Source organism: Myotis lucifugus, unplaced genomic scaffold (genome assembly GCF_000147115.1).
Source record: "Myotis lucifugus unplaced genomic scaffold, Myoluc2.0 scaffold_158, whole genome shotgun sequence".
Classification (NCBI taxonomy): domain Eukaryota; kingdom Metazoa; phylum Chordata; class Mammalia; order Chiroptera; family Vespertilionidae; genus Myotis; species Myotis lucifugus.
This window is the reverse complement of record NW_005871206.1, coordinates 1,406,627-1,432,975: the sequence shown is the minus strand read 5'-3', so window position 1 is coordinate 1,432,975 and position 26,349 is coordinate 1,406,627. Positions and strand designations below refer to the sequence as shown.

The window sequence follows — 26,349 nt, the reverse complement described above, 5'->3', positions numbered from 1 at the left end:
TGTTTCTAATATTTTGCTATTATATATAACTCCTCTGTTTAGGGTTTTTCTTTTAGAGTCTCACATTTTGCTAAAGGATATGAAAAGTTTAAAGCTTATGGAAAAGTTTTTAACGGTAATAGTTTCTCTTTGCCAAGAGAAAATCAGGGAAATTTATGTGTATAAGGATAGATTAATAATATTACTGCATCTGGGGAAAACACTCTTATTCCACAAAGTATTACTATTATTAAAGGCAATAGTAATAATGATTCTTATTATAGCCATGCAGATCCTCGGCACTGTGCATAGTTTATCACCCTCATTTTACAGATGAAGGAGACTTGCTTGATGTCACACAATCAGGAGTCATCTGAGTTGGGACTTTGAACCCAGTCAGTGAGATGCCAAAACCTGTGATGCTCATAACCCAGGTAGGTATCTGAAGGTGGTCTTCGATCACCTGCATCAGCATCATCTAACCAGGTCTTGACCAGGTCTCCCAAATTAGAATTGTGATGGAGCCAGGAATCTATCTGCCTTCTTAACAGTTTCCCCAGGTAATTCTCTTATGTATTTATTAAAACTTTTTTTTTTGGTTTACATTGTGAACTATACCACATATACAACAGATTTTATAAAACATATGCACAGTTAAAAATAATAAAATAAACACCTGTGGACCCATCATGAAGGTTAACCTATTGGACATTGGGAGAGGAGGAAGAGGAGGGGACAGGAAGGGAGAAGTGGGCCTGGAGGGGGGGCGGGATGGGAGTCGGGTGTGAGGTGTGTGAGGTGTGTGTGTGTGTGTGTGTGTGTCTGGGTGTTGCCTGCTGCAGGGGGTGCTAAGGAGCCCTGGCTCTGGGAAGAGAGGGCACACAGCATGAAGGGGCCTCCAGAACTGGGTGTGACAGCCAGGCACACCAGCGAGGAGGGGCCATTCACGCAGCTGCTGTCACTCCGTCTGTGAAGACACTGCCTCCAATTCAAAGGGAAACTTGCTCAGAAAAAACACATCAGACACTCACCCCTGCCCTAGAGTCCTGACTGTCAACATGCTCAAAGCCCTTCCTGCACTTGCCCGAGCGGTGATGTTATGGGGTCTGTCCCCGGCTCCCTCAATGGCCCAGCCTTATCTCTGCTTGGCAAGGCCCCTGGGACCGAAAGAGGAGCAATCTGCTTCACTGAAGACAGGAGACGACCAAGATACCTGACTTTTCCTGGCAGCCTCAGCCCCCTGGGGATTTCCCTGGGAACATCCTGAAGCTTATTCGTGAGCCATCAAGGCACCATCAAGTTACCTGAACTTTTCAGTTACTTGGAGAGTAGTGTCCCCATTTTAAAGGTGCAATTCGATAAGTTTTGGCAAAAATGTACACCTGTCTGATCAGACAGACTTAAAGTCTCCCAAATACATAATTGCTGTGGGTTTTGATCCTGGGAGTTGAAAACGTAACATTGCAGTGCTTTCCAACCAGGGAGGGAGATGACAGACAGCCACCAAGGAGATGGCTAGGCTGTCACTGAAACCTGTGCACAGCTGGACGGAGCTGGAAAGGGAGCCCGTGATTTAGTGAGGCCCGTTCTCCATTTGGATCCACATACCTTTCGCAAGTGCCTTTTTAGTGATCAAAACCGTGCAACCAAGTATTAAGAGAAAACTCAGAACCGGGCTTCTGAGTGGCTACATCACAGTGTGAATCGAGGTTTTCAAAAAGAATGAACATGTTTAATCGCATTGCCGCTCACTAAGAATATCATACTTAATATGTGGGTAACAGCAAAATGATTGTTGCTGTGAATAAATAAGTTATTATTATTTTTAAAAAAGAACATTGGGAGCCTGTCCCGTGCCCACCTGATGGCTACCCCTCCTCCCCTGGCAGGACACTGCTATCCAAATTTGTGTGTTCTTCATTCCCTTGCTTTTCTTTTTTTTTAAAAATATATTTTATTGATTTTTTACAGAGAGGAAGGGAGAGAGATAGAGAGTCAGAAACATCGATGAGAGAGAAACATCCATCAGCCGCCTCCTGCACATCCCCCACTGGGTATTATTTTTAAAAAAGAACATTGGGAGCCTGTCCTGTGCCCACCTGATGGCTACCCCTCCTCCCCCGGCAGGACACTGCTATCCAAATTTGTGTGTTCTTCATTCCCTTGCTTTTCTTAATAGTTTTCCCGCCCCTGAAAGTATCCCTAAACAATATGGTTTTGTTTAGAAAAATAAGCTCAAACCCGCCCCAGCAGGAAGTAGCCGTGAAGCCTTGACTATAGGAAGGCTCCTGGAGGAGGTAAGCTGAGTGGGGTCTGGGTCAGAGTCTGAATCCCGCTTCCCTGACAAGATCCCACCTGGGAAAAAAAATCAGTGGGTGGGTCCTGGGAAGATTGCTAATGACCTGGGACACGTGGGCAGGTCTGTAGTTGGAACGCCGTGCCAGGCAAAAACATGGTTGGAAGAGAGCTTGCTTTCTCTTTTGCCTTCTTAGCTCACTAGGACCTCCCTCAAGTTCTTACAAAAAGATTAACATGGCATGCTCCTTGGGGAGAAATGAGGATCTTCCGCTGACCCAGGGGTTAGGGAAGTGGAACCTCACCAGCTCATGGTTGTCAAGATAAACAAAATAAGTACAATCTGTCCCAGGCTCACCCAGGCAGTCTGGGCTCGGCGTGTCTGCACCTCGTGGTGCCCCCGCCCGTGGCACCTTGTGCCTGTCCGGACCACCTGCCCTTTATGTCGGAGCACAGTGGTCACCCTGGGTTTCCCTTCACCACTCTCCTGTTTGCATCCTCTGTTTTCCGGGACTCGTGGCTTCCCCTTTCCTGGTGAATTCTCTCGTTTTTGTGGAGCACATCTGTCAGTAACGTTTAGAGTGAGGGCACGTGGGAGGCATCATTTTGAGGCCCTGCCTGTCTACACATTTCTTTATTCCGCCCTCCACACCTGATTGTTTATCTGGTCTAGAATTCTGGGTTGGGAACGATTATACTTCACGACATGGAACACATTGTTCCGTTTCTGCTGCTCTTACTGTCGCTGAAGAGAGGTCTGAGGTTATTCTTACCCCGGGTCCCTTGAGTGGGACTGGGTTTTGCTTTCTGGAAGCTGGTAGAATCTTCTCTTTTTCTCTAGTGCTCTGACAGTCCACAAAGGTGTGCCTGCCTTCCTCTGAGCTGCCAGGTTTGCTGGGTCCTTCCCGTCCAGCAGATCGCGTCCTTCAGTTCTACAATGACTTTGTTGACTTCCTCCTCTCTATTGTCTGTGTTCCTCTTTTTTGATACTTCTGTTGTTTGAACATTAAACCTAGACGGTCCTCTCTACTTCTCCCTTTTTAAAAATACAAACTTTATTTGTAGAGCAGTTTTAGGTTCACAGCAAAATGGAGTAGAAAGTACAGAGTTCCCATAGGTCCCTGTCCCCCACACGCACAGCCTCTCCACTGTCATCTTGGGGCACCAGAGGCACATTTGTCACCACTGCCGACCCTTCCTTGACCCACCATCATCACCCACAGTCTATCGTTTCCACGAGGGCCTGCTCTTGGCGTTGTGCATTCTATGGATTTGGACAAATGTACCCACCATTCCAGTGTCACACAGAAGAGTTTCACTGCCCTAAACGTCCTCTGTGCTCCAGCTCTTCATCCCCACCTCCCTTCTAACCCCTGGCAACCACTGATCTTTTTATTATCTCAGTAGTTTTGTCTTTTTCCAGAATGTCGTATAGTTGAAATCATACAGGATGTAGCCTTCTCAGATTGGCTTCTTTCACTGAGCGATATGTATGTAAGATTCTGCCATGTCTTTTCAGGGTTTGAGAGCTCATTTCTGTTTAAATGCTGAATAATATTCCATTGTCTGGATTTGCCTGTTTACTCACCTACGGAGGGACATCTTGGTTGCTTCTGGGTTTTGGCAATTATGAATAAACTACTGTAGACATCTGTGTGCAGATTTTTTGTGTGGACATAAGTTTTCAACTCCTTTGGATAAAGGTCCTCTTTAAAAAAATTTTTTTTCTTTCTTGCTTTTTTTTTTTTTTAAACAACGCTCTCTTGCTCTCCTTTTTGCTCTATTTTTCTAAAAAATTTCCATAGCTCTAACCATGAATCTTTTAATTTAGTTTTTAATTTATATTATGGTTTCTAATTTTGAAAAACTTCTTTGTTGATTTATTTTCTGAATATTCCTTTTTACAGCATCCTGTTTACATTTCGTGGGAGAAAAAAAAAAAAAGATCTCTCAGAGGATATTGTCGGTGGTGGTTGTTTGCCATGTCAGCCTGCCTCATCTCTGCCCCAATTTGCTTTTTCTTTGGTCCCTTTTGTCTTTGTTTTCCATGTCCAAGGCTTTCTCGGATGTCTCGGATGTCTCGTGAGCCTCCAGGTGGCTCTGATGCGCCTGAAGGTTTGAGAGCCTTTGCTAGACTTCCTCTTATCTCACCGAAGCTTATCGCAACTGAGCTCCCACAGAGAAAAACAACACACATTTCAGTACTTTTCCCCTGAAGAACCAGAGCGGTTCTCTCCCCCTTAAAGGCCCAGCACTTCTCCTGGATGAAATGTAACATGACAGTAGCCTTGGGGGTGGTTTCACCAACGATTCTGCCCGTGCCCCACTCCCCTCGTGTGTTTATTTGTACCACCTCGCATTCCTGCACCTTTGCCAGTGCTCCTGTCATTCCTGTTTAGGTTGGAGAGACGCCTGGCACCGGCTGTCAGGACCCTGCCGCTGACCTTGGCTGTCCTTACCTGCTGGGCAGACTTAAGTTGAGGCCAATGTCCTGGCCCGGAGCAGAAATGATAGCCCCCTTGGGGAAGCGCGCCGCAGGCCGGAAAGGCCCCTGTGCAAGGCCAAACCATCTTGCCATTGTGTCGCTGCTCCCAACAGGAAAGTGTGTGTTTGTGTAGAATGCTGAGGGCATGAAAAGGGAAAGAGAACTGAAGGGCTTGGGGTGTGGACACCAAGGGGGGAAATCCACTCATTTTCAGAAGGGGCCCCATTTTCTTTGCAAATACAGATGCATTTTTATTTCCGCACCATGTAAAATTATATATCTTAATATGTACGTGATTAATCTATCATCTGGTTATTACAAAGATATTTACAGACTTTCGATCACGTATCTGAGAGTGGGGTGGGTATGCACGTATAAATAAGGGTGATTTCACAAAGAGAAGAAGGAATGATAATCATAGCAACAACAACAGTGGTTTCCAATAGAATGAGGATTACTATTCTTTTCTTTATAGATGAGAAAACAGTGATTTGGACAGTTTGCCCAATGTCACAGCTTCAGTGTAACACAGGTAATAAATTTCAGAGCCGGGATGCAAGCAAGCCCAGGTCTGTTGGTGACTCTGGAGCCCCTAACCTTGACCATTATACCACGTGACCTCCAGGGTGGGTGTGTATTCACTTTTGAAGGAAGCATCTATCAGGATCCTATGATTAACTTAGATCCCATAGCTCCAGATTTGAACACACTAACCATCCCAGCAGAATCCCCTGTGTCAGTTAGCTGTTGTCAGAGTGTTGCTGTGTAACAAACGACTCCCAGACCCAGTGGCTTAGAATAACAGTAGTTTAATCTCAGGGATCTGCAGGTTGGTGGTAGCTCTGCTTCTGGCTGTGATAGCTGGGGGTCCACTGAGCTAGGCTGGGCTGGCTTGAGAGGGTCTCCTGTAAGCGGCACATGTGTAGACTTGGTTCCTTGCTCAGGTACTTTCCATGTGAGTTAATTCTGAGGCTCAGCTCCAAGGGGCAGTAGCTACCTGGGGGAGCTCTTTGGGTAGCAATGGCAGCGATATAGGAGGGCAAATACACTTCATACCCCTGTCTGTGTCAGTCTGCTACCATCCCATTGTCCAAAGCAAGCCACTTGGTTGAGCCCAAGGTCAAGGGGCAGGACTGCAAAGTCATGTGGCAAACAGCATAGATATGTAGTGGTGGTGGTGATGAAGAATGGATGCTAATAATTTAATCTACCACAGCTGCCCGCACAGTATGCTTGTAAATTAATGGGTGTATGCATCCACATGCAATTTATGGAGTTACTATTATTAAAAACTATAAAAGAATTATATGTACCTTGTAAAAATATAGAGTTGATATGCTGGTGGGAGAGTCAGACAATAAAAAAGAAAGAAAGATAAAAACAACTATGTAAAGGGATATTCCAATTTATTTAATTGACTCTGGACACATTGTAAGTCTCTTGGGACAGATTCAACATCTTTCTATAGTTAAAAAAGGTGTTCCCTTGTCCTTGAAGTTTCTTTAGCTCACAGAATTTGAAATCACATCTTATTCTTCTAAAGCAGTATTCCGTGCAACGTCGGGAGCTTGATGTCAGCTTTCTCACTGTTTAGGATAGTTAAAAAAGATGGGAAACCCACGCAAGTGAAGATGTTAGTTATGTTAGGGTGCTGTGAATATGGATGGTAGCGTTCTTCCTTTATATTTTCTCAATGCAGCTCTCCTAGGCCTGAGCATCTGATGAAGAACTTCAAGTGAATTAAAATCATAGCAAAATAGTCTTAGGCACTGTGGCACTCTCTCTTTCCACATCCAGTAGATTCTCTGGGATTGCTGGCAACTTCTAGAATAGTTAACCTTAGTGGCTTTGTTTCCTGATCTTGGTCGTCCCTGGTTCTGCTCTTTTACTCTGCCACCTTGTGGATTTTTGGGAAATTGCATCTTCTGCTGTGAGCCCTACTGACTCACTTAATCGATCTGGCCGCTGCCTTTCCTGGGAAGGTGGGGGATGGGAGGGTAGAAGAGAATTCTCCCCACCAGAGGAACATCACAACAAGGTGATGTTTTGAGTTTTTCCATAGTACTCCCCTCCCCCTTTGGAGCAATGTCCTCAGGGGCCCGGCTGATGGGCATCTGAATGGCCCTGCCAGTATCACACCTGAAGGGCCCTCCCCACTGGAGACCTGGAGCCAGCGTCCCAGGGTGGGATGCAGGCCCCTGACTTCCTCCAGTACTGCCTCTCCAGTTCACGAGAGGCCCCTCCTTTTTTCAAATTAGGAAAGTAATTGAATCTTACTTAGAGCTTAAGTCCAGTCAAGGAGACAGATTAAACAATATATACAAATAAAGACAATATTTACACATTGTGGTGAGTGCAATGAGATAGTAATGGTGGTGGGGGTAGGGAACTTGCATTAAGTAGGCTGGTAAAGGCAGGCTTGCCTGAGCAAGAGACATTTCAAATTGAAACCTGAAGGATGGGAAGGATCCAGTCATTAAAAGAGGGAGGAAGAGAATGTGCAAAGGTCCTGAGGTGGAAAAGAACTCATTAGTTTGAAAGTAACTAAGTGTGACTAGATTGGCGTGAGTTGGAGGGGAGTGATCTGAGTGGGGTTGGGAAAGGCAGCAGGCACAGGTAATACAGGTTCTTTTTTTTTTTTAATTTAATTTATTGGGGTGACATTGGTTTGGAAACGATACAGGTTTCAGGTGCACAACTCAACAAAACATCATCTGCACACAGCATCTTGTGCCCATCGCCCAAAGAAAGGTCTCTTTCAATCCAGGGTCTTGTGGGGCACAGTGAGGATTCTGATTTTGTGAGAAAATAAAGAAGGATTCTTTTCTATCTCTTCAAAATAGTCTTTATTCAACAACTGTAAGTAAATGTAATATACAAAGGAGATTGACTAGTAAACCTCATGCTGATAAATAAGCCATTTCAAACTTTAGCAAAAAACAAACATACGTACATTTGACTACCCTTGGTTACCGTTGCCTTCATTAGGTTTACTCACAAAATCAGTACAATACTGCCTCCTTATTGGCAGTTTTGCTTTCTGAGGTTAGTTACCTATGGCCAATAGCGGTCCAAATATATTAACTGGAAAATTCCAAAATGAACCAATTCATAACTTTTCTTATTTTTTAAACATGTAAGATTTATTTTTCTCATAAAAGTTTTTATTTTATTTTTCAATTATAGTTTGCATTTAACATTTTTTTGTGTTAGTTTCAGGAGTACAGCACAGCAGATAGACATTCATATAGGTTACAAAGTGAAGAATTCTTAAGCAGAGAAGTGATAAGGTCCAGTTTATATTTTATATTTCTATTTTAAGAAGATCCTCATTGCTGTTGCACGGTGAATGGACTGAAGTGAACAGGAAGGGAAGCTGGGAGAGCATTTGGGAGCTTGGTGCAGGAAGCTGGGTGAGAGGTAACAGTAGCCTAAACGTGGGTGTTGGCAATAGAGATGGAAGGGTCTAGCCCAGCCGGTGTGGCTCAGTGGTTGAGTGTCCACCTATGAAACAGGAGATCAAGGTTTGATTCCCGGTCAGGGTGTGCTTGATCCCCAGTAGGGGGTACGCAGGAGGCAGCCGAGCAATGATCTCTCATCATTGATGTTTCTATCTCTCTCTCCCTCTCCCTTCCTCTCTGAAATCAATAAAAATATTTTTTAAAAAAAGATGGAAGGGTCTAAACCAGCGGTTCTCAACCTGTGGGTCACGACCCCTTTGGGGGTCGAACGACCCTTTCACAGGGGTCGCCTAAGACCATCGGAAAACACATATATAATTTCATACTGTTTTTGTGATTAATCACTATGCTTTAATTATGTTCAATTTGTAACAATGAAATTGGGGGTCACCATAAGATGAGGAACTGTATTAAAGGGTCGAGGCATTAGGAAGGTGGAGAACCACTGGTCTAGACCCACGCTGGTCAGTGTGGTAGCAATGAGCCACATGTGGCGACTGAGCATGTGAAATATGTAAGTGTAGGATACATACCAGATTATGAAGACGTGGTACAAAAAAAAGTAAAATATCTCATTTATAATTTGTTGATCTTAATTACATGTTGAAATAAGAATATTTTGGATATTTCATGTGAAATAAAATATAATAGAAAAAGTTTCATGTGTTATTTTACTTAAAAAAATGTGGCTACTAGAAAAATGTGAACTACACATGTGGCTTACATCTGTGGATCACATTATGTTTTTATTGGACAGCATTGATATAAACAAAAGTTACTGAATGAAAAAAACACTTTATAGTAAAATTACATTGGACACTAGAAATTTCTAGTTAGGTCTAAGTTGTTTTTTCTGGTTCACAAAAGATGATGTACAGTTAGTGTTTGATCTAATCACAAGGAGCAAAAGAAATAAACAAGTTGACAATGTACATTAAAAAACCAAGATGTTTAATGTGACAAATATGTTTCTAAAATAAATCCCCTAAAATTCCTCAGTTATTGAAAACTGTATAAACACAGAAAAATGTTAATAGCGACAGAATACATAAAACCAAACATCTAATTTTGGGCAAATTAACATACGAGGCAACTTTGCTACCAATGTATGATTTTCTTTTTTCTTGCTTACAAGCTCTTCAGACTATCTTTATACCAACAGAGACGGCAGAACATTTGGGTTTCATATCAGTTACACAGCATTAGCATAAACTCAGACAGTACTGAGAGAGTTGTTTTCTTTTGAGCTGGCAAAGTAACCACTAAAACATCAGACCATTGCTGTGAATTGAGAATTTTATCCCAAATAAATGTCACATACTGTCCAGACATAGTTTTGTAATACATTTAATAACTCTTTTATGTGATATTGGTAGGCAATTTATTTTTAAAAAATGTTTTATTGATTTTTAGAGAGAGAGAGGAAGGGAGAGGGAAAGAGAGATAGAAACATCGATGAAAGAGAAACATCATCGATTGGCTGCCTTCTGCAACGCCCCCCAAGGATTGAGCCCATAACCCTGGCATGTGCCCTAACCAGGAATCAAACCAGTGACCTCTTGGTTCATGGATTGATGCTCAACCACTGAGCCACACCGGCTGGGCGGTAGGCAATTTAAATTTAAAAGGACTTTAGCTAATTGAGATTTTATTGTCTTTGAAAAAATAAATGGCATGGAATATGGCTAGTTACAGTCTTTTTTTTTTTTTTTTGTTAATATATTTTTTATTGATTTTCACAGAGAGGAAGGGAGAGATAGAGAGTTAGAAACATCGATGAGAGAGAAACATCGATCAGCTGCCTCCTGCACATCTCCCACTGGGGATGTGTCCGCAACCCAGGTACATGCCCTTGACCGGAATTGAACCTGGGACCTTTCAGTCCGCAGGCCAACGCTCTATCCACTGAGCCAAACCGATTCCGGCTAGTTACAGTCTTAATAGCAGAATATTGCATGAGGCTTTAAAGACAGAGAACTTGCCTCTATTTCAGCATCCATAATGTGTGCACTTGGATATGATTTCACCGGTCTGAACCTCACTTCCTTATTTGTGAAAGGGAGATGCAGAATGGCGAGTAGTACTAGCTGCCATGCGGCTCATCTCCCTCCCTCCTTCTAATCGCACCCCACAAGATAGGTACTGTTACTCCTTTTTACCGGAGGGGAAACTGAAGTTCAGGAAAGGTGACTTACCAAAGGTTACATTGCGAGAAAGAGGTGAGGCCAGGACACGAATCTTGGTCTTTCTGGCTCCAAAGTCAGCAAAAAAAAATTTTTTTTCATCCTCATGGTGCCCCTTGCTAATTTCCCTGCTTGCCTCTGAAATGACTGGTAAAGTCAAATTAGATTGGCAAATGGGCTTTGGAAAAAAATGCCATAAGATATGCAAATGTCAGAGATGATTCATTCTCAGCGAAACAGGCACATACCCTGAAGCTGCAGACGAAAACTCAAAACTCCTGGATGACGAACATAGATCTGTGTAAGTGACACGGATTTCGCATGTGGCTTTCTCGAATTCAAGCTCTGCAAGTCATGTTACGGAGGGATAACTTCCTGCCTCAGGATGAGCATTTAGAGGAACTCGGAGGGAGGTATTTTCGTGGTCGTATTAAAAACTCAGGGTCAGATGCACTTAGCATCACACGGTCAGCGCTGCTAGTCAAAGCGTAAACAAGCCTGAGGCCGGACACGGCTCCCTTCAAATAGGCTGGCTCCCGGGGATGCGGCTCATTCTGCAGCAGGCGGAGCGAGGAACAGGCAGGATGAAGAAATTATTTGTGTTTGCGCTCCTTCTCACCTTCCTGACCTTCTCAGGTGAGCATTCACTGCAAAAACGCAGCCTATTTCTAGGCGGACGTGATCAACTGAAATAAGTCTAGTTTATGTTTTTAAGGTATTTTTTTTCTTATTTCAAATAAGATGTGTATTTTTTGTATAAGTACATATTAATGTATAATAATTCAATGACTTGTTTTCCTAAGAGCAGGCTCCCAGCATTGGTATCCTTAGGGATACATTTTGTTTTAAATATTTAGATGTGTTTGAATACTAATTCTCAAAAACGCTGATAAATCTTGGAGTATGCCTTTTTTTAAAAAAAATATATTTTATTGATTTTTTACAGAGAGGAAGGGAGAGAGATAGAGAGTTAGAAACATCGATGAGAGAGAAACATCGACCAGCTGCCTCCTGCACACCTCCCACTGGGGATATGCCCGCAACCAAGGTACATGCCCTTGACCGGAATCGAACCCGGGACCTTTCAGTCCGCAGGCCGATGCTCTATCCACCGAGCCAAACCGGTTTCGGTGGAGTATGCCTTCTTTTAGCGTTCATACGAGATCACAAAATTCGGTAGACTTTTATTTGATGATGCCTTTTAGAGTTTGTGTGTGTTTATGAAAACATAATATAATTTTATTATCAAATATCTTCTTTGAGGGACCATGCGTGATGACCAAGTTGAACATAATCTTGTTGTCACGGGGTATATTCCAATAACAGCTTTAACTTGGTTTAGTGTATTGAGGATTAAAAAAAAAAAAATTCCACAAGGCAAACCTACAGGACGAGAAACACATGGACTGGAGAACTGGAGAAAATATGTCTTAAAAAACATGTAATTAACACCCACTTATGAAGGAACGGGCCATTGCAATCGGTAAAGATGTCTAAGCTTGCAGGGCTGGCTCTGAGGCAACCGTATTAGAAACCATTCAGAATTCCTCTCTGGGCCGCCTGGAATGCCAGGTCCCCTGGGACAGGCCCCTGTGAAAGAACTTTTGTGTTTTGACTGAAATTGAACTTGCTAATCATTTGCCTTGACTGTGAACTCGTGTGCCCTGAGAGTCCCTAAGGCCCTGTCCTGACTTTTCCAGGGGCCTCCCCGATTCTGACGGAAAAGGAGGCCAAACAGCTCCTGAGGTCCAGGCGCCAGGACAGGCCGAGCAAACCCGGGTTCCCCGACGAGCCCATGCGGGTGAGTGCTGGGCTCAGAAATGAAAATGGGTGCTGGTCCCAGCCCAGCGGGGTCTGCAGGATGGAGGTTCCTGTTAGTGGTTCCTCAACCTTCCTAATGCCGCGACCCCTTTAATACAGTTCCTCATGTTGTGGTGAACCCCCAACCATAAAATTATTTTCGTTGCTACTTCATAACTGTAATTTTGCTACTGTTATGAATGGTCGCGACCCACAGGTTGAGAACCGCTGTGACCCAGAGTCAGGTGTCAGGTGACCTCACCTTTCACTCTGGCCTCTCCTCCTCCGGAGGGGCCAGCTTCCTTGCCTGCTGCTCACACCGTATTTAAAATGCCAACAGTGGGCCCATGGCGGAGTCCCAGCATTCTGAGTAGCCTGCTGGGTGTCAGCTCTGAACCGGGTGCTAAAGAGCTGTGCCCCCTAGCAGGTGCCAACCCCATCTTCTCCCTCTTCCCTTGGGGTCTGGGTGGGCTGGACCACGGCGCCCTTGGCCAACGACAGCCTCGCTGGGCAGGCAGAAAGCTCTGCTCCAGCCGCCTGAGGGGCTCTGCCTTTACTTTGTGCCTCGGATTTTGGTCTTTGGCCTCAGCTCTGCCCTGTGGGTTTGTGGTGTCCGCCTGCCTGGTCTTTTGAAACAAGCCCCCCCCCCCCCCCCGCCCCCCACTACCTCCATCTCGTGATGGTGATCGTGGTGGATGTTTCTAGAACCTGCCACACTGGCCACAGGCCACTTCAGGCCTGGCTGGTCCTCCCTTCTGGTGGTAGAAATAATGACATTCCTGTTATTTGTGTCCCACCCAGGGGAGGGTAGAAGTCGCAGTGACAAAGTTAGCATGCCTGGGAAGCCGTGTCTGTGCCCAGGCTGGTCTCTTACCCGGTGCCCACTTCAGCTGGGCACTGGGCTCCCGGCTCACCCTCTTTTCATGGGTCTCCATGTGGAGGTCTAGAAGGATCTATAGCAGTGTTAACCTTCCCTGGCTGCAGAATCATGTGAATAATCCTGTTAGTTCATATAAGAGGCTCTTATTGAGATGCTGTGTCACAGTGATGAGGAGTGCTGACGCTCTGGGTTCAAATCTCCCTTCTGTAACTGTGACCTTGGGGATGTTTCCTCACATTTCTGCACCTCAGGACCCTCATCTACAAAACACTAATAATAAATATTATCACTTACATTATTACAATGATAACTAACAATGTAAAACAATTACTTTAGCCCCAGCGGGTTTGGCTTAGTGGATAGAACGTCGGCCTGCGGACTGAAGGGTCCTGGGTTCAATTTCAGTCAAGGGCACATGCCCGGGGTTGAGGGTTTGATTCTCAGTAGGGGGCATGAAGGAGGCAGCCCATCAATAATTCTCTCTCATCATTGGTGTTTCTATCTCTTTCTCCCTCTCCCTTCCTCTCTGAAATCAATACAAATATATTAAAAAAAATAAAACAATAAAACACTATTTTATGAGCTTAGTATAAAGTAATTCATACTAAGGCACTTAAAACAGTATTCAGCAAACAGTAATGACTCCGTGAGAATTAAGTAGCAGGGCCCAGGGGGTGCAGAGGCTGCAGACAGTGGCCTGGGCTTCTGTCAGAGTTGGTGGCAGACACAGGACTCAGCAAGTGGCTATTGTACGAAGTGGTTTCGAAACAAAGCAAGGACTCTGTGCTGTTAGGGGTGGACATGGCTGTTTCCTTTGGTTGAAGAAATCTGAGTTGTCTCGGAATATCCAGGCGCAGGGAGGAAGGGCACTGGGAGGGGGGCAGGAGGGGAAATTAGAATTGCAAGGCCAAGCAGGATCCCAGTGAGTTGGACTTTGTCTTGTGTGCAGTGGAGGATGTTGGAGGATTTTTCAGTTGGGGGAGTGCAGATTGGGGCTTTAGACACACGGTTTGGGAAGCAATTAGAAAGAAGAGACCCCGGATTGAAGTCTGAGAACACAATGCTCAGAGGTGGGGTGGGGAAGAGGAACCTCAAGGGGCTGCGAAGGAATTTGGGGAGATTTAGGAGGAACCAAGAAAGGGTGGTGTCAAGCATGGGAAGAGGGCTCGGAGGGGGGCAGGCATGGGCGTGGGCAGGATGCCTGGCTTGAGGCTCCCTGGGGCTCCAACTGGCAAAGGCAGGAAGGTGTGGTTCTTTGTGAATCAAGGAGCCTTAGGCTCCTAACTCCTTGGTCCCTGTGGCGTAGGACACAAGCCCTCGTGACAGTTCTATCTGCCAGCCCCCACCTCCCGTCTTCCACTTTTGACCTTGACTCTGGTATCTGGGCTCCATGGAAGGACAGTGGTGGCCACAGAGGTCCTCTGAGAGCCAGGTTGGAAGGCCGGGCTGGCACGGCGGAGCTGACCTGCCTTCTGTGCTCGGGGACCTGTCACAGGACTCTGAGCAGAGAATATGATTGGAGGTGGTTTTCAGGAGCCTTTGGAGTCTCAGGACACAGCCTCTGAAACACCGCCTTCGCATTTCCATTCAGGGAAATGGGACATGACATTTTTGGACGAGCTGTTGCACCTCCTTGCCATGGTAGCCAGGAGACAGACAGGTGGGCTGGGACAAGTAACGCAGAGGAGTGATCGCTGGGGACGGCGTGTGCCCTTGGGAGCTGAGTCCGGAGACTCGTGTGCTCACCACTAACTTGAAATTACCAAGAGATGACTAGTTGGGTTATTCTATTTTGCTTCTTCCCTCTGAGGGACTGTGCAAAACAAAACCCTTTTTGAGAGGAAGAGGCCGCTGATGAGGGTGAACGAACCGTGCTTTGGGGAGGTACCAGGAATTAATTCAAAAGGAAGACCAGTGTGAAGATTTGCAGTAGTCTCTCCCCAAGAGTAGCTGCTAAGCTGTGTTTATCATGTTGACACTTGGCGTAAATGTTGGCAGATGTTGGTTCTGAGGGATGGTAGGGTTTCCGGAAGCAGGTTCAGGGTTAGGACTGGTTGGACCAGATGTATTTCACTGATTCACTGCAGCAGGCGCTCTTTTCTGACCGTGTGGTGGGAAGGACAGAATGCTATGGGACAGATCATGGGGTGCCCTGCATTTGGGACGGGCTGGCTTGCACCCAGAGGAGTATGAGCATCAGGTTGGCACCCTTGATGGAGGAAGGGAAGGCTGCAGTGGGGGTGGGGAGAGAAACCAATGGGGAGACATGATCAGGGGAAGAAAGCAGGAGGGGTTTTGAATGTATGAAAGCAGCTGGGAGGAAGAGCCCGGAGGTCCAGTGGTGGGGGATGAGAGGAGGGGTCAGAGAGAGAAAGAGGCAGGTGGGAGGGTAGGCGCTCAGAGGCACACCGCTGAGAAATTCCTGGTGGTAGGAAGCAGCTGATCCATTGATTTTATGGCAACGCCTGACATTGAGTTTGCGGTTGTTTTCTGCTTTGTGCCATTATTATCCCATGCAACCCCCAAATCTTAGGAAAAGTCTGCTAGATGCAGCAACCTGTGTTAGTGGTTCTTTGGAGGAACGAGAGGTGGTCGGTGTGTGTGGGTGAAGGTGGCTGACGAAAGACGAAGGAAATCACTCGAGTCTGGAAGCTATGGTGGTGGAGAAACGGGCTATGAGAAGAATTCAGGAGAAACATGGCCCCCAAATCTTCAGAGATTTTGGGGACTAGGGGTCTAGACATCACAGGAATGGGATGGGCCCTTCTGGAAGACTGGGATAGTCCATGGGGACATCCCATCTGGGGACATGTAGGGTTCAGCTCAGTTGACTTCAGGTTCTGATTTAGGACTTACTACATTGGTTTCATGAAGACATTGTGTATAATGAAACCTCAAGATTCTAACAGAGGGAAAAACATTGCCTGGGGAAAAATTGATGAAGACAGCTGCGTGGAAAGAAGGGCTGGGTGTGTGTTTAGAGGGAGGAAGGTGGAAAAATATTCTGAGCTTTCCCTGAACATTTTCTCAGTCATGACTGCGCTTATGTTTAATTTTCAGAATTTTAGTCAAACTCTTGCTATTTCAAATGTGGTCCCAGCCCAGAACTCTGGGCAATGTATGCTCCGGTCATCCAGAACTTCTCACTGGTTTTCAACTAGGCCCTCCTCTCTCTGCTCAGCATCTTCTGTCTCTGATCTCAGCATCTTTTCACAAATGATTCCCTTTTGTAAAAAAATATTTTTTGATTGATTTCAGAGAGAAAGGGAGGAGAGAGAGATAGAAACATCAATGATGAGAGAGTATCATTGATTGGCTGCCTCTTGCACACCTCACACTGAGGATCGAGCCCGAAACCCAGGCAGGTGCCCTGACTGGAGATCGAACTGTGACCTCCTGGTTCCTAGGTTGATGCTCAACTACTGAGCCACGCTAGCCGGCCAGGCCACAAATGATTCCCTTTGCTTGCAACACATTTTCCCATTAGTTCTTCCTCTTCATTCTCAATGTCACCTTCTCTCTCTCCCTGGCCTCCTAATACTCACACACAAAACAATACTATATATTTTATAGGTACATCTGTATAGTTGTACATGTCTAGAAAAAGGTCTAGAAATATGATTAGTTGAATGTTAAGTGTATCATCACATTGAGTTGACAAGGATCACTGGCGGCGATCTAGGGAACTATATTTGGTGTTTGAATTCTAAGCAACAATAATATGTTCATGTACTAGTTGTACAATTACAAATAATAAAAATTCAATCCATTTGTATTTATTATAGAAAAATTGCGAATGAAGAAGGAGTCAAAAGAAGAAAAGAAAGTCAGATGTAATCTTGTTCCCTCTCCTCAAAGACAGCCTCACCATTTTTGATGTATTTCTGTTTAGGTTTTTGGCATATATTTTTAAAAAGTGTGACCATACTCTACCATTTTGTATCTTGGTTTTTCTCTATAAGATACACACTTTCTCATATTATTATAAACTCTTTATACCATAATGATACTGAATTACCCTCTTTTGTTAGGTAGTTGGATCATTTCTACTACTTTTCTGTTATAAACAACATTAGAAGCCTGGTGCACGAATTCGTGCGCGGGTGGGGTCCAGCTGGTCTGCCCTGATGGGGGCCCATCGGGCCAGGCCTGCAGCGGGGAGGGGCTGTGGGCGGTTGGCTGGCCAGCCCCGCCCTCAATTGGGGCCGGATCAGGCTAGTTGGCTGCCGCAGTGCATGTCATAGCCACTGGTTGTTCTGGTCGTTCCACTGTTCCGGTCACTAGGCTTTTATATATAGAGATTCTGAACACTTTTTTCTAAAGTGCTTTTGATATTTTTAATTATTTGCTAAGGATATAGTCCTGGAAAACAAATTATTGGATCCAAGGATATGAATAGTTTAAAAGCTTTTAGTATACATCATCCAATTACTTCCCAAAAAGTTAGAGAACACATACACACGTTTTATTCTCTTGTCCTCCAAGAGAGTGTTCCAGTAGAGGTATTAAGGTAAAACCTTACGATGGGGGCATGATTATGGTGCTTTGAATTAGAGACCAGTTGGCCATTTCTGGGGTGGGATGAGCAGGCTCAATGAGGGATGAATAGGGATCAAGAATGGACTTGTAGTTGTCTATGTGGATACCTTGGGGCTATTCATTGGCATTAGAAGCCTATAGAAGAAGCAGGTTGTCTGGAATGATGGTGTGTTTGGAGTGCTTCGCTTGCAAACCTACCTTTGTGCCTGTTTCTTTCGCTCTTGTTTACCTGGTTCACTCTTATTCATTTGTAGAGCTTCACCTTCAATAATGCCTTTTTCGAGAGGCCTTCCTGATGCCCCCGCCCTCCTACCATGAATCAGAGCATCCCCATGGCATCGACTCACAGCACAAGATTGCTGTTTTTGACTTTTAAAAATCTGTCTCTCCTCATAGTCTGCTCTAAACTACTTGAGCAGATGGACTGTTTCTTCCACTTCTGGGTCCCCAGCACCAAGCACAATATTTGACATTTACTAAATACTCATTATACTTATTTCCATTCCTTCCCTTGCTTCTCTCCTGGGGAGACATTTGACAGGACATAACTCTACTGCAGAACCTGGAGACTGTTTCCTAGAAATCTTTTCTATTGCCTCCCTCAAATTCATTAAATTTCTCATAATCGTCTCAAATTTTTAGGGAAGAAATTATTTGCCAACTGCTGGGGTGAAGCATGGAAATTCTTCAAAAGGATGACATCTCAGCTAAAATTATGTCTTTCGTAAGCACTTGTGTGTCCTGGGAATATGCTTTCCATTTTGGCCTGTCTTCCTTTAAGGAATGTTCTTGTTGGGCAAGTATAAATCATATGAGCTTTATTGTACGTAGTCTTTGTGAAATACACTTTCATGTTTAGCCCCTTGACACATGTATGCAGTCACTCCATTACCCTTTTGTTCCCCATGATCTCAAAGACCAGTTCGGAGTGACTGAGATCAGTAAGTTGTGCGCATCACTGATCTGCCTCCTTGCGGGGCCCAGCAGGCCTTCAAGTGTCGCAGTGCAGTTAACTTCAGAGCCGGCCTTCTGCCCCGGTGATCGCCTGCTTTCACTAATGAGCAGAATAATTCATCCACATGCTGCCGGGCCTTCAATTCCATGCAAATGCCCGAGGAAGGATTTTGTCTTCTTGGGAACAGCTTGCTCTTTAATAGATTAACTGTCCAATTTATGATTCTCAGCTTAGATCAGGTTCTGGTGGGTATTTTATTTTATTTTAAAATATGTTTTTATTGATTTCAGAGAGGAATGGAGAGGGAGAGAGAGATGGAAACATCAATGATGAGAGAGAATCTTTGATTGGCTGTCTCCTGCATGCCCCCCACTGGGAATTGAGCCCACAACCCGGGCATGTGCCCTGACCGGGAATCGAACCGTGACCTCTTGGTTCATAGCTTGATGCTCAACCACTGAGCAACACTAACCGGGCAAGTATATAATTTCATTATCACACCACTTCAGTGCCATAAGAAGGGACCACTTTCAATCTCTGCTTTAATTACGGCTAAATTATTTACTTCCATTATTACCCTTGGCATCAAACATGAAACACAGATATTGGTTTTTGCTTTATTTTCAAAAATTTTTTTCCCTTGAAGAAAGGAATCTAAAAAAATTAAAATTTATTTTCCATCTAGCTCTTCTTTCTTGATCCAGGAACATTTGAGATGATCATTAATGTCGGGTCATTTCTAACTCAGCCAACACAATTGTTGAATTTGTGGTTTTCAGCAGATTTGCAGTTGGGCTTTTCATCTTTGACTAATGATTGCTTGTAGGCCTTTGTGGCATATTTATTTTCCTAACATTTTAAATAAATAGTGAACTGTCATGGAAACCAGTGCTCGTTTCTCTCTCTCTTTCTCTCTCTCTCTGTGTGTTTTGGTTGTTTTTCTGCAACTATGATTTCAGCTGCTACTCAGGAGTGTGAAATACCTAAGTACATTTGGACTGGGCTATTGTAATGAGCAGATTGACACAGATGTTGGGGGGATCTTCCAAGGGGGATTTGCTAAGATTATGGAGAAAGAACAGTCAATTAATTAATTCACTCACTCACTTGTATATTTCTCCAGTGAGTTTTACTGAGGTCCTACTATGTGCCAAGTTCTAGGTAGTTTGGTCATTGCTATAAAAAAGGCAGGTGGATGTTGGCCGAGTGGGACCAGGATTAAAAGAATAAGAAGGCAAACAAGCATATACTTACAAAAGGTGTATAGCCCGACTGGCGTGGCTCAGTGGTATTTGTTAGTATCACCACCAACCTCATCAGAAAAGTCCTGAAGTATTGGAAAGCTGCCAGACTCATGGGAGTAAATACAACTTTTCTAAAATTCTAATTTCCCCTCAGAAGCTTGAACTTTAGCATTTTGTGACAAGTCCTGTCTGTAGTTTTCCTTGGAAGGACAAACTCACTTTCTTCATTTTCGAGAAGATGTCTGCCAAACAAGCACATAAAACGCTGCTAGTTCAGTCCTTGACACCAACCATCATCCAGGTGCTTTTCCCATGAAGACCATTGTACTCGGCCATGCAGCCTGCATGCTTCCTGCTGTGTCATGACTTGGTTCAGTGAAACTGACATTTGAAGAACATTTTACATTTACTTATCTACTAGAGGCCCGGTGCACGAATTTGTGCAGGGGTGGGGTCCCTCAGCCTGTCCGATGTTCGAGGTGTATCGAGGGGCTGGCCGGCTAGGGGGAGGGACCACAGGAGGTTGGCTGGCCGGCCCCCCAATTGGGGCCGATGGGGGGACCGGCCACGGGGGCGGGGGAGGGACCGTGGGAGGTTGGCCAGCCAGACCCCCAATCAGGGTAGGGAGGTTGGCTGTGGGAGCGCACTGACTACCAGGGGGCAGCTCCTGCGTTGAGTGTCTGTCCCCTGGTGGTCAGTGCGCATCATAGCAACTGGTCGATCAATCGTTCCAGTCTTTCAGTAGTAATGGTTGCTTAGGCTTTTATATATATAGATTTTAAACTGTGAGTGTGTGATGGTGAAGGATACAACTTTATTTTCATTTATTTTTTGATTTTTTTAAGAGAGAGAGAGACACACATTGATTTGTTGTTCCACTTATTTATGCATTCATTGGTTGATTCTTGTATGTGCCCTGATGGGGGATTGAACACATAACCTTGGCCTATCAGGATGTTGCTCTAACCAACTGAGCTACCCAGACAGGGCACAGTAACTTCTAGGATAGTCGGAGCCACTGCCTTGACTTCTGCTAGGACACCAGTTTTTTTTTTTTTTTATATTTTATTGATTTTTTACAGAGGAAGGGAAAGGGATAGAGAGTTAGAAACATCAATGAGAGAGAAACATCGATCAGCTGCCTCCTGCACACTCCCTACTGGGTATGTGCGCACAACCAAGGTACATGCCCTTGGCCGGAATCGAACCCGGGACCCTTGAGTCCGCAGGCCGACGCTCTATCCACTGAGCCAAACCGGTTAGGGCAAGGACACCAGTTTTATCCATTGATACACACGATCAGAAGACAACTAAGTCATGTCTTAGTATTGTTCTAAAAATAGTTTTGACCTCACAGACCACATGTTGAGGCCCTCTGCTTCAGTCTTGCATTCAGCAGGTATTTATTGCAAGTTTCCTCTGGACCAGTTCATGGGAGAGATGCTCAGTGCACAACCTCAAGATATGTTTGGGTGTTTCTCATTTAGTAGTAACCAGAATCAATCGAGAGCGTAACAAAGAGACTTGTTGCAAAGCTGTTCCAGGATTAAGGTAAACCAACAAGAGATGATCAAGGATCCAGGACTAATAGCCCCTAGTCTTGGAGGGGGAGTGGCAAGCTATGGTTCCCAGATTTGGAGAGTGCAGCCTTCGAGGAGATCTGGTCTTCAGGAGAGGGAGGCAGGCAACCTGCCGTGACTCCTCAGGGAGGGACCAGGAGCAAACACCCCAGCCTTTCTCCTCTTACCCCTACGTCATACCCAACTGGAAGCCCCTGGACAAGGGAGTCTGCGCTTGCAGTTCATCCAGGTCAGCCACTCCCTGCACGGGGCCATGTGAAGGAGGGGTGAGAACCGGTTTAGAGGGGCACACGGGGACTACGTATTTGGCACAGAACTTTATAATTTCATTGAATCCTGGCAACTCAATGAAATAAGTGTTAGTGTCTCCCCCATTTTGCAGATGGACGAAATGAGTCTGGAGTAAAGCAACATTGGCAGAGTCTGGCTTTGAACCAGATTCTGACTCAGACCTCTTAGCCTCTCCACCACATTGCCCAGCAGCCAGGTAACATGGGTTCCTTCAGCCCACTGCTTACAAGGAAGAGTTGAGTAAGTAAAGCTACTTGCTGGGAAGTCTTTGTTCCTTAATTACAAGACTCCACATTGCCTTCCTGTTCCTCCCACTTACTATTCTTCTGGCCAAACACTCCCCAGAGAGGGCAGGACAGGGCAGAATTCAGTCCAAAACTCACAACCTCGTCCAGCAAGCTCCCGGGGTATCATTGCTGGGTCCCATGAGGAGCCTTCTCACCATCCACTCCCACCTTGGCTGCCCTAGGGATGCCCTGCCCAGGACACGGGGTGCATTTCAATGAGTTAAATAAAAACAACCATGATAACCAAAACAAATTCAAACTGCATGGGTCCTGGGGGAAAGAAAAAAAATCAGGAAAATTGGACATCTCATCATTCATTTATTTGCACAGTCATTAAACATTTCTTATTTATTTTTCTTTTCTAAAAATATTTTTAAAAATATCTTTTAAATGGTTTTTAGAAAGAGGAAGAGAGAGGGAGAGAGAGAGAAACATTCATGTGCAGAGTGAAACATTAATCAGCTGCCTCCTGCATGCCCTCTACAGGGGATTGAACCTGAAACCCAGGCAAGTGTCCTGACTGGGAATTGAACCGGCAACCTTTCGGTGCACAGGACGACACCCAACCAACTAAGCCACACCAATGAGGGCAAAGTCTATTTTATTTGATAATAGTATAGCAAATTCAGCTTCCTTATAGTTATCCCTTGCCTTTTAAAAAAAGACGATTTTTGCCTAAACCGGTTTGGCTCAGTGGATAGAGCGTCGGCCTGCGGACTGAAAGGTCCCAGGTTCGATTCCGGTTAAGGGCATGTACCTGGGTTGCGGGCACATCCCCAGTGAGAGATGTGCAGGACGCAGCTGATCGATGTTTCTCTCTCATCGATGTTTCTAACTCTCTCTCTCTCTCCCTTCCTCTCTGTAAAAAATCAATAAAATATATTTAAAAATAAAAAATAAAAAAAGATGATTTTATCACAAATGCATGCAGCCATACTAATATATTATTAGTTGTGTATGTCTTGAGTTTTATAAAAATGGTGCCACATTATAAATGTCTTACTGGATTTGCTTTGTTTTACGTGCTATTTTGAAGACTCATCTATGCTGTTGTATGTAGCTAAATTAATTTATAGGTATATACAACACTGCTGTACAATATTTCATGGCGAGACCCTACTTTAATTTATCCATTCTCCTGTCACTGTATTTGGCAGGTTTCCAGTGGTTTGCTACTACAGACTTATTGCTGCTGTGTACAACCTTCTACACAGCTCTTGATTTAGGAGTTTCTCTGTCCTCGCAGTAATCTGCGGCATCAGCAAAGGCTTGGAATTTGTTAGAAATGCAAATTCTGGCGCCCCACCCCAGGCCCGCTGAAATAGAACCTGTGGGGGCGGAGTCAGCAATCTGTTTTCACAAGCCCTCCAGGTGATTCTGATGACAGGTAACGTTTGAGGAGCAGGGCTAGGGTGTAAACCGGAAGTGAGATTTCTGGAACTCAGGCAACCGTTTGTTTTCCACAGTGGTTGGTCCATGTTAAGTCCCATCAATGTATACGAGTTCCCATGGGCACACACCCTCTCAGCACTTAGGGTTGTCAGATTTTCTTCTTTTGCCCACTGAGTGGGTCTGTGGTCTCCACAGAGCCCTGGGGGTGGCGGTTTCTCCTCCCTTGGTCTGGCGGCTTCCTGTCTCAGAACCACGGCCACTCTGCGCATCAGCAGCTCGCTGTCCCCATGGATAAAGGCCTCTCTTCCCCGTGGGTTTGTTTTGACAGGAGTACATGCACCACCTGCTCCGCCTGGAGCACCGCGCGGAGGAGCAGTTCCTGGAGCACTGGCTGAACCCTCACTGCAAGCCCCACTGCGACAGGAACCTGGTCCATCCCGTGTAAGGGGCTCGGGATCCGCTCGGGTATGTGCATTCTCTCAGGCCTTCTGTTTCAGGGAGACTGCAGTGTACGGGCTCAGAGGCCTCCCAGAACATGGCACCAGAGAAACAGCTGTTTATGCTGAAGGAGCGAGGCAGGGGGGATAGGTGGCAGCCAGTTTGCGAGGGGCCCTGGGGGACACCCAAAGGACACTGATCCCTATCAACTCACCAAGAGATCCCAAATAGGGGAGGTCATTCTGGAGTACAAATCGGACAAGTGTGCTTGTTGAGGCGTGGGTCTGACCAGGTGGGGGCAGCACCCATGGGCTCAGCCAGTGACCCCCCCCCCCCCCCATCACTATCCTCACCACTGTCACCAGGATCAGCAAGTCCTTTCCTGCCTTCCCTCCAGGCTGGAAATGTGCCCGGCCTATCTTCCCTCTTCCTCTGGGTTTAGTCTTTGGTCCCCCTGAGCAGGTCTGCTTGGCCCTCCCAGTACCCCTGCTTACCCTGCTCCCCCCCCCCCCCCATCCTGCACCGCGTTCTTACATGAGCCTGTTGTTTCTTCCCTCACTGTCTACATCCATCTCCTTCCCCCTTTCCAAATCCTCTTAGATAAAGTAGCAAATCCCTTGCGAGGTTAAGCCTAGTGAATGTCACTCCTCCTCTATAACTTTGGGATGAAGCAGGGCAGGGTGCAGTTGGGCAGACTGCCATCTGTGGTTAAGAGAGATCTTATGTCTTTGTGGTAATTTTGTGCTACTGTGAATGGGCTCAGAACACGCCCTTCTGAGCATCGCTCTTTGTAATTGTCAGGATGCTCTCACCCAAGTTCTCTCACTTGATCCTCTTCAGACTCCTGTGTCATTTCAGGGTGTGCATTTTAATCCGGTTTTATAGAAGGGCTCACTGAGCCTGATGAAGCTACTGCCTGGTGCTGGGCGGTGGTTGGTATGTCAGCCTCTGACCACTCCAGTTCTGTACACTTTATGTGAGGTGGTGAGGGGTCCTGTGTGTGTGTGTGTGGGGGGGAGTCCCTCTGAGGGGCTTTAACAGAAGTTCTGCTTTCGAGGGGTCGGGGGAGGCCTTCCTGTTCCCATTCCTGCAGCCTCAGGAGCCTGCTCCTCCCCTTGCACCAGGGACCCTGGTCCTCCAGCACTGGAAGTCCGAGCTTGGCTTCTTCCAGAAAATACAACCGGGGAGCAGTTAGGAGCTCAGACTCTGGAATCGGGCAGACTTGGGTTCAGCTTTCTGTGTTTCCGCTCTGTGGCCTTGGGCAAGTCGCCTAACCTCTGTGAGTCTCCATGTCTGCACCAGTAAACTGGGGCAATAACGATATCTGTGGAGCCTGGCGCAGTCAGTGCCTCCTCGATTGGGGGCACTTATTACCACTGCGTAGGCCCGGCAAGAGGAGGGGTTATGGGGGTGAGTGAGCCCCAGGGCAGCACCCTCGGGGGAGCAACTGAGGCCTCTGCCTCCGGGATGGACAGGCCTTGCTGGTGAGCTGGAGTGGGGGTGGGGTGGCTCCTGAAAACAGGATCCCACAGAGGCCTCCCTCCTAACAGCTCCATTTACATGAGGACGAGGATGCTGGGGGCACTGATCAACTCGGAATCAGGAGTCCGAGAGCGAATGCGACTCCACTTGGGGAAAATTGCCCCGAGTCTCTCTCAGGCTCCTCATCTGTGAAATGAGGACAGTGAGAGCGCCTCCCTCATGTGGCGGTTCTGGGTCTGAGCATGAGAAAAGTCAGTGCATGGAAAGCAGGCTGTCTGGCAAGTCATAGCACGGGCTCAGGAAGTGACAGCCATCCTCTCCTCCTCCTCCTAAATCCCCCCCTCTCCTCCTCCTCCCGCCCCTCCTCACCCTCCATCCTCGTCAACATCATGTTCACAGTATTTTCTCGTTCTTTCCCAGGGAGCCCTTTGACAACATGGACCTGGATAATGGCGAAACAGGAGGAGGCTCCTTCTTGCATTTAATTTTTTCAGCTGCGGAAACGGATGTCTGATCAGACCTTATGAACTGTGGCCATGGCGAAGATTGCCGTGGGGATCGATGGCAAGCGCACGTGTTGCTTCACTTTACTAACCTGCATCACTCACTGAGACCAACTGCTTAAAGTAGTGACAACCCCTCCCACCCCAGGGAAGGGTAGGCAGCACGAGAGTCTCACAGTGGCAGATGGAGCTGGGCCCCCAGAGCCTGGGGACAGGCTGCCTGCTCCCAGGACGTCGGGAGGTCTAGTTGGGCAGAGTGAAGCCCCTGGGGCCGCCAGGTGTGTGGTCATCTAATTTTCTCCTTCTCTTCTGCTCTAATAAACATCAGTGTTCAACCTGCTTTCTGTGGTGTCTCCTTTCCTTCCCCTCCCTTCCCCTGCCACCCCCGCCCATCCATTGTTTGTCTTTGTGAATCCAGAATCAGAAAACTCACTGTTCTTGGAATAAATGAATGGGTGAAAATACAAACACCCAGCAATTTTTCATAAGAGCCATCTTTTTTTTGGTGTGTTAATCCTCAGCTAGGATATTTTTTCCATTGCTTTTTAGAGAGAG

The 26,349-nt window shown here is 45.9% G+C and overlaps 1 protein-coding gene across 3 annotated transcripts; it reads left to right on the top strand.

Annotated features, from left to right (window-relative positions):
* Positions 1-292: 292 nt before the first annotated feature.
* Positions 293-26,134, top strand: CUNH17orf67 (chromosome unknown C17orf67 homolog). 3 transcript variants are annotated; one of them, XM_023759597.1, is made up of 5 exons: positions 293-413; positions 5,235-5,291; positions 12,104-12,204; positions 23,700-23,836; positions 25,712-26,134. In XM_023759597.1, the coding sequence occupies exons 2-4, from the start codon at positions 5,267-5,269 to the stop codon at positions 23,814-23,816; spliced, it is 243 nt and encodes an 80-aa protein (XP_023615365.1). In that variant the 5' UTR covers positions 293-413; positions 5,235-5,266; the 3' UTR covers positions 23,817-23,836; positions 25,712-26,134. The 3 variants fall into 3 exon arrangements, with proteins under 3 accessions (XP_023615365.1, XP_023615364.1, XP_023615363.1); XM_023759595.1 differs by lacking the exons at positions 293-413; positions 5,235-5,291 and adding an exon at positions 10,563-11,039; XM_023759596.1 differs by lacking the exons at positions 293-413; positions 5,235-5,291; positions 23,700-23,836; positions 25,712-26,134 and adding exons at positions 10,366-11,039; positions 23,137-23,691.
* The last annotated feature ends 215 nt before the right edge of the window (positions 26,135-26,349 follow it).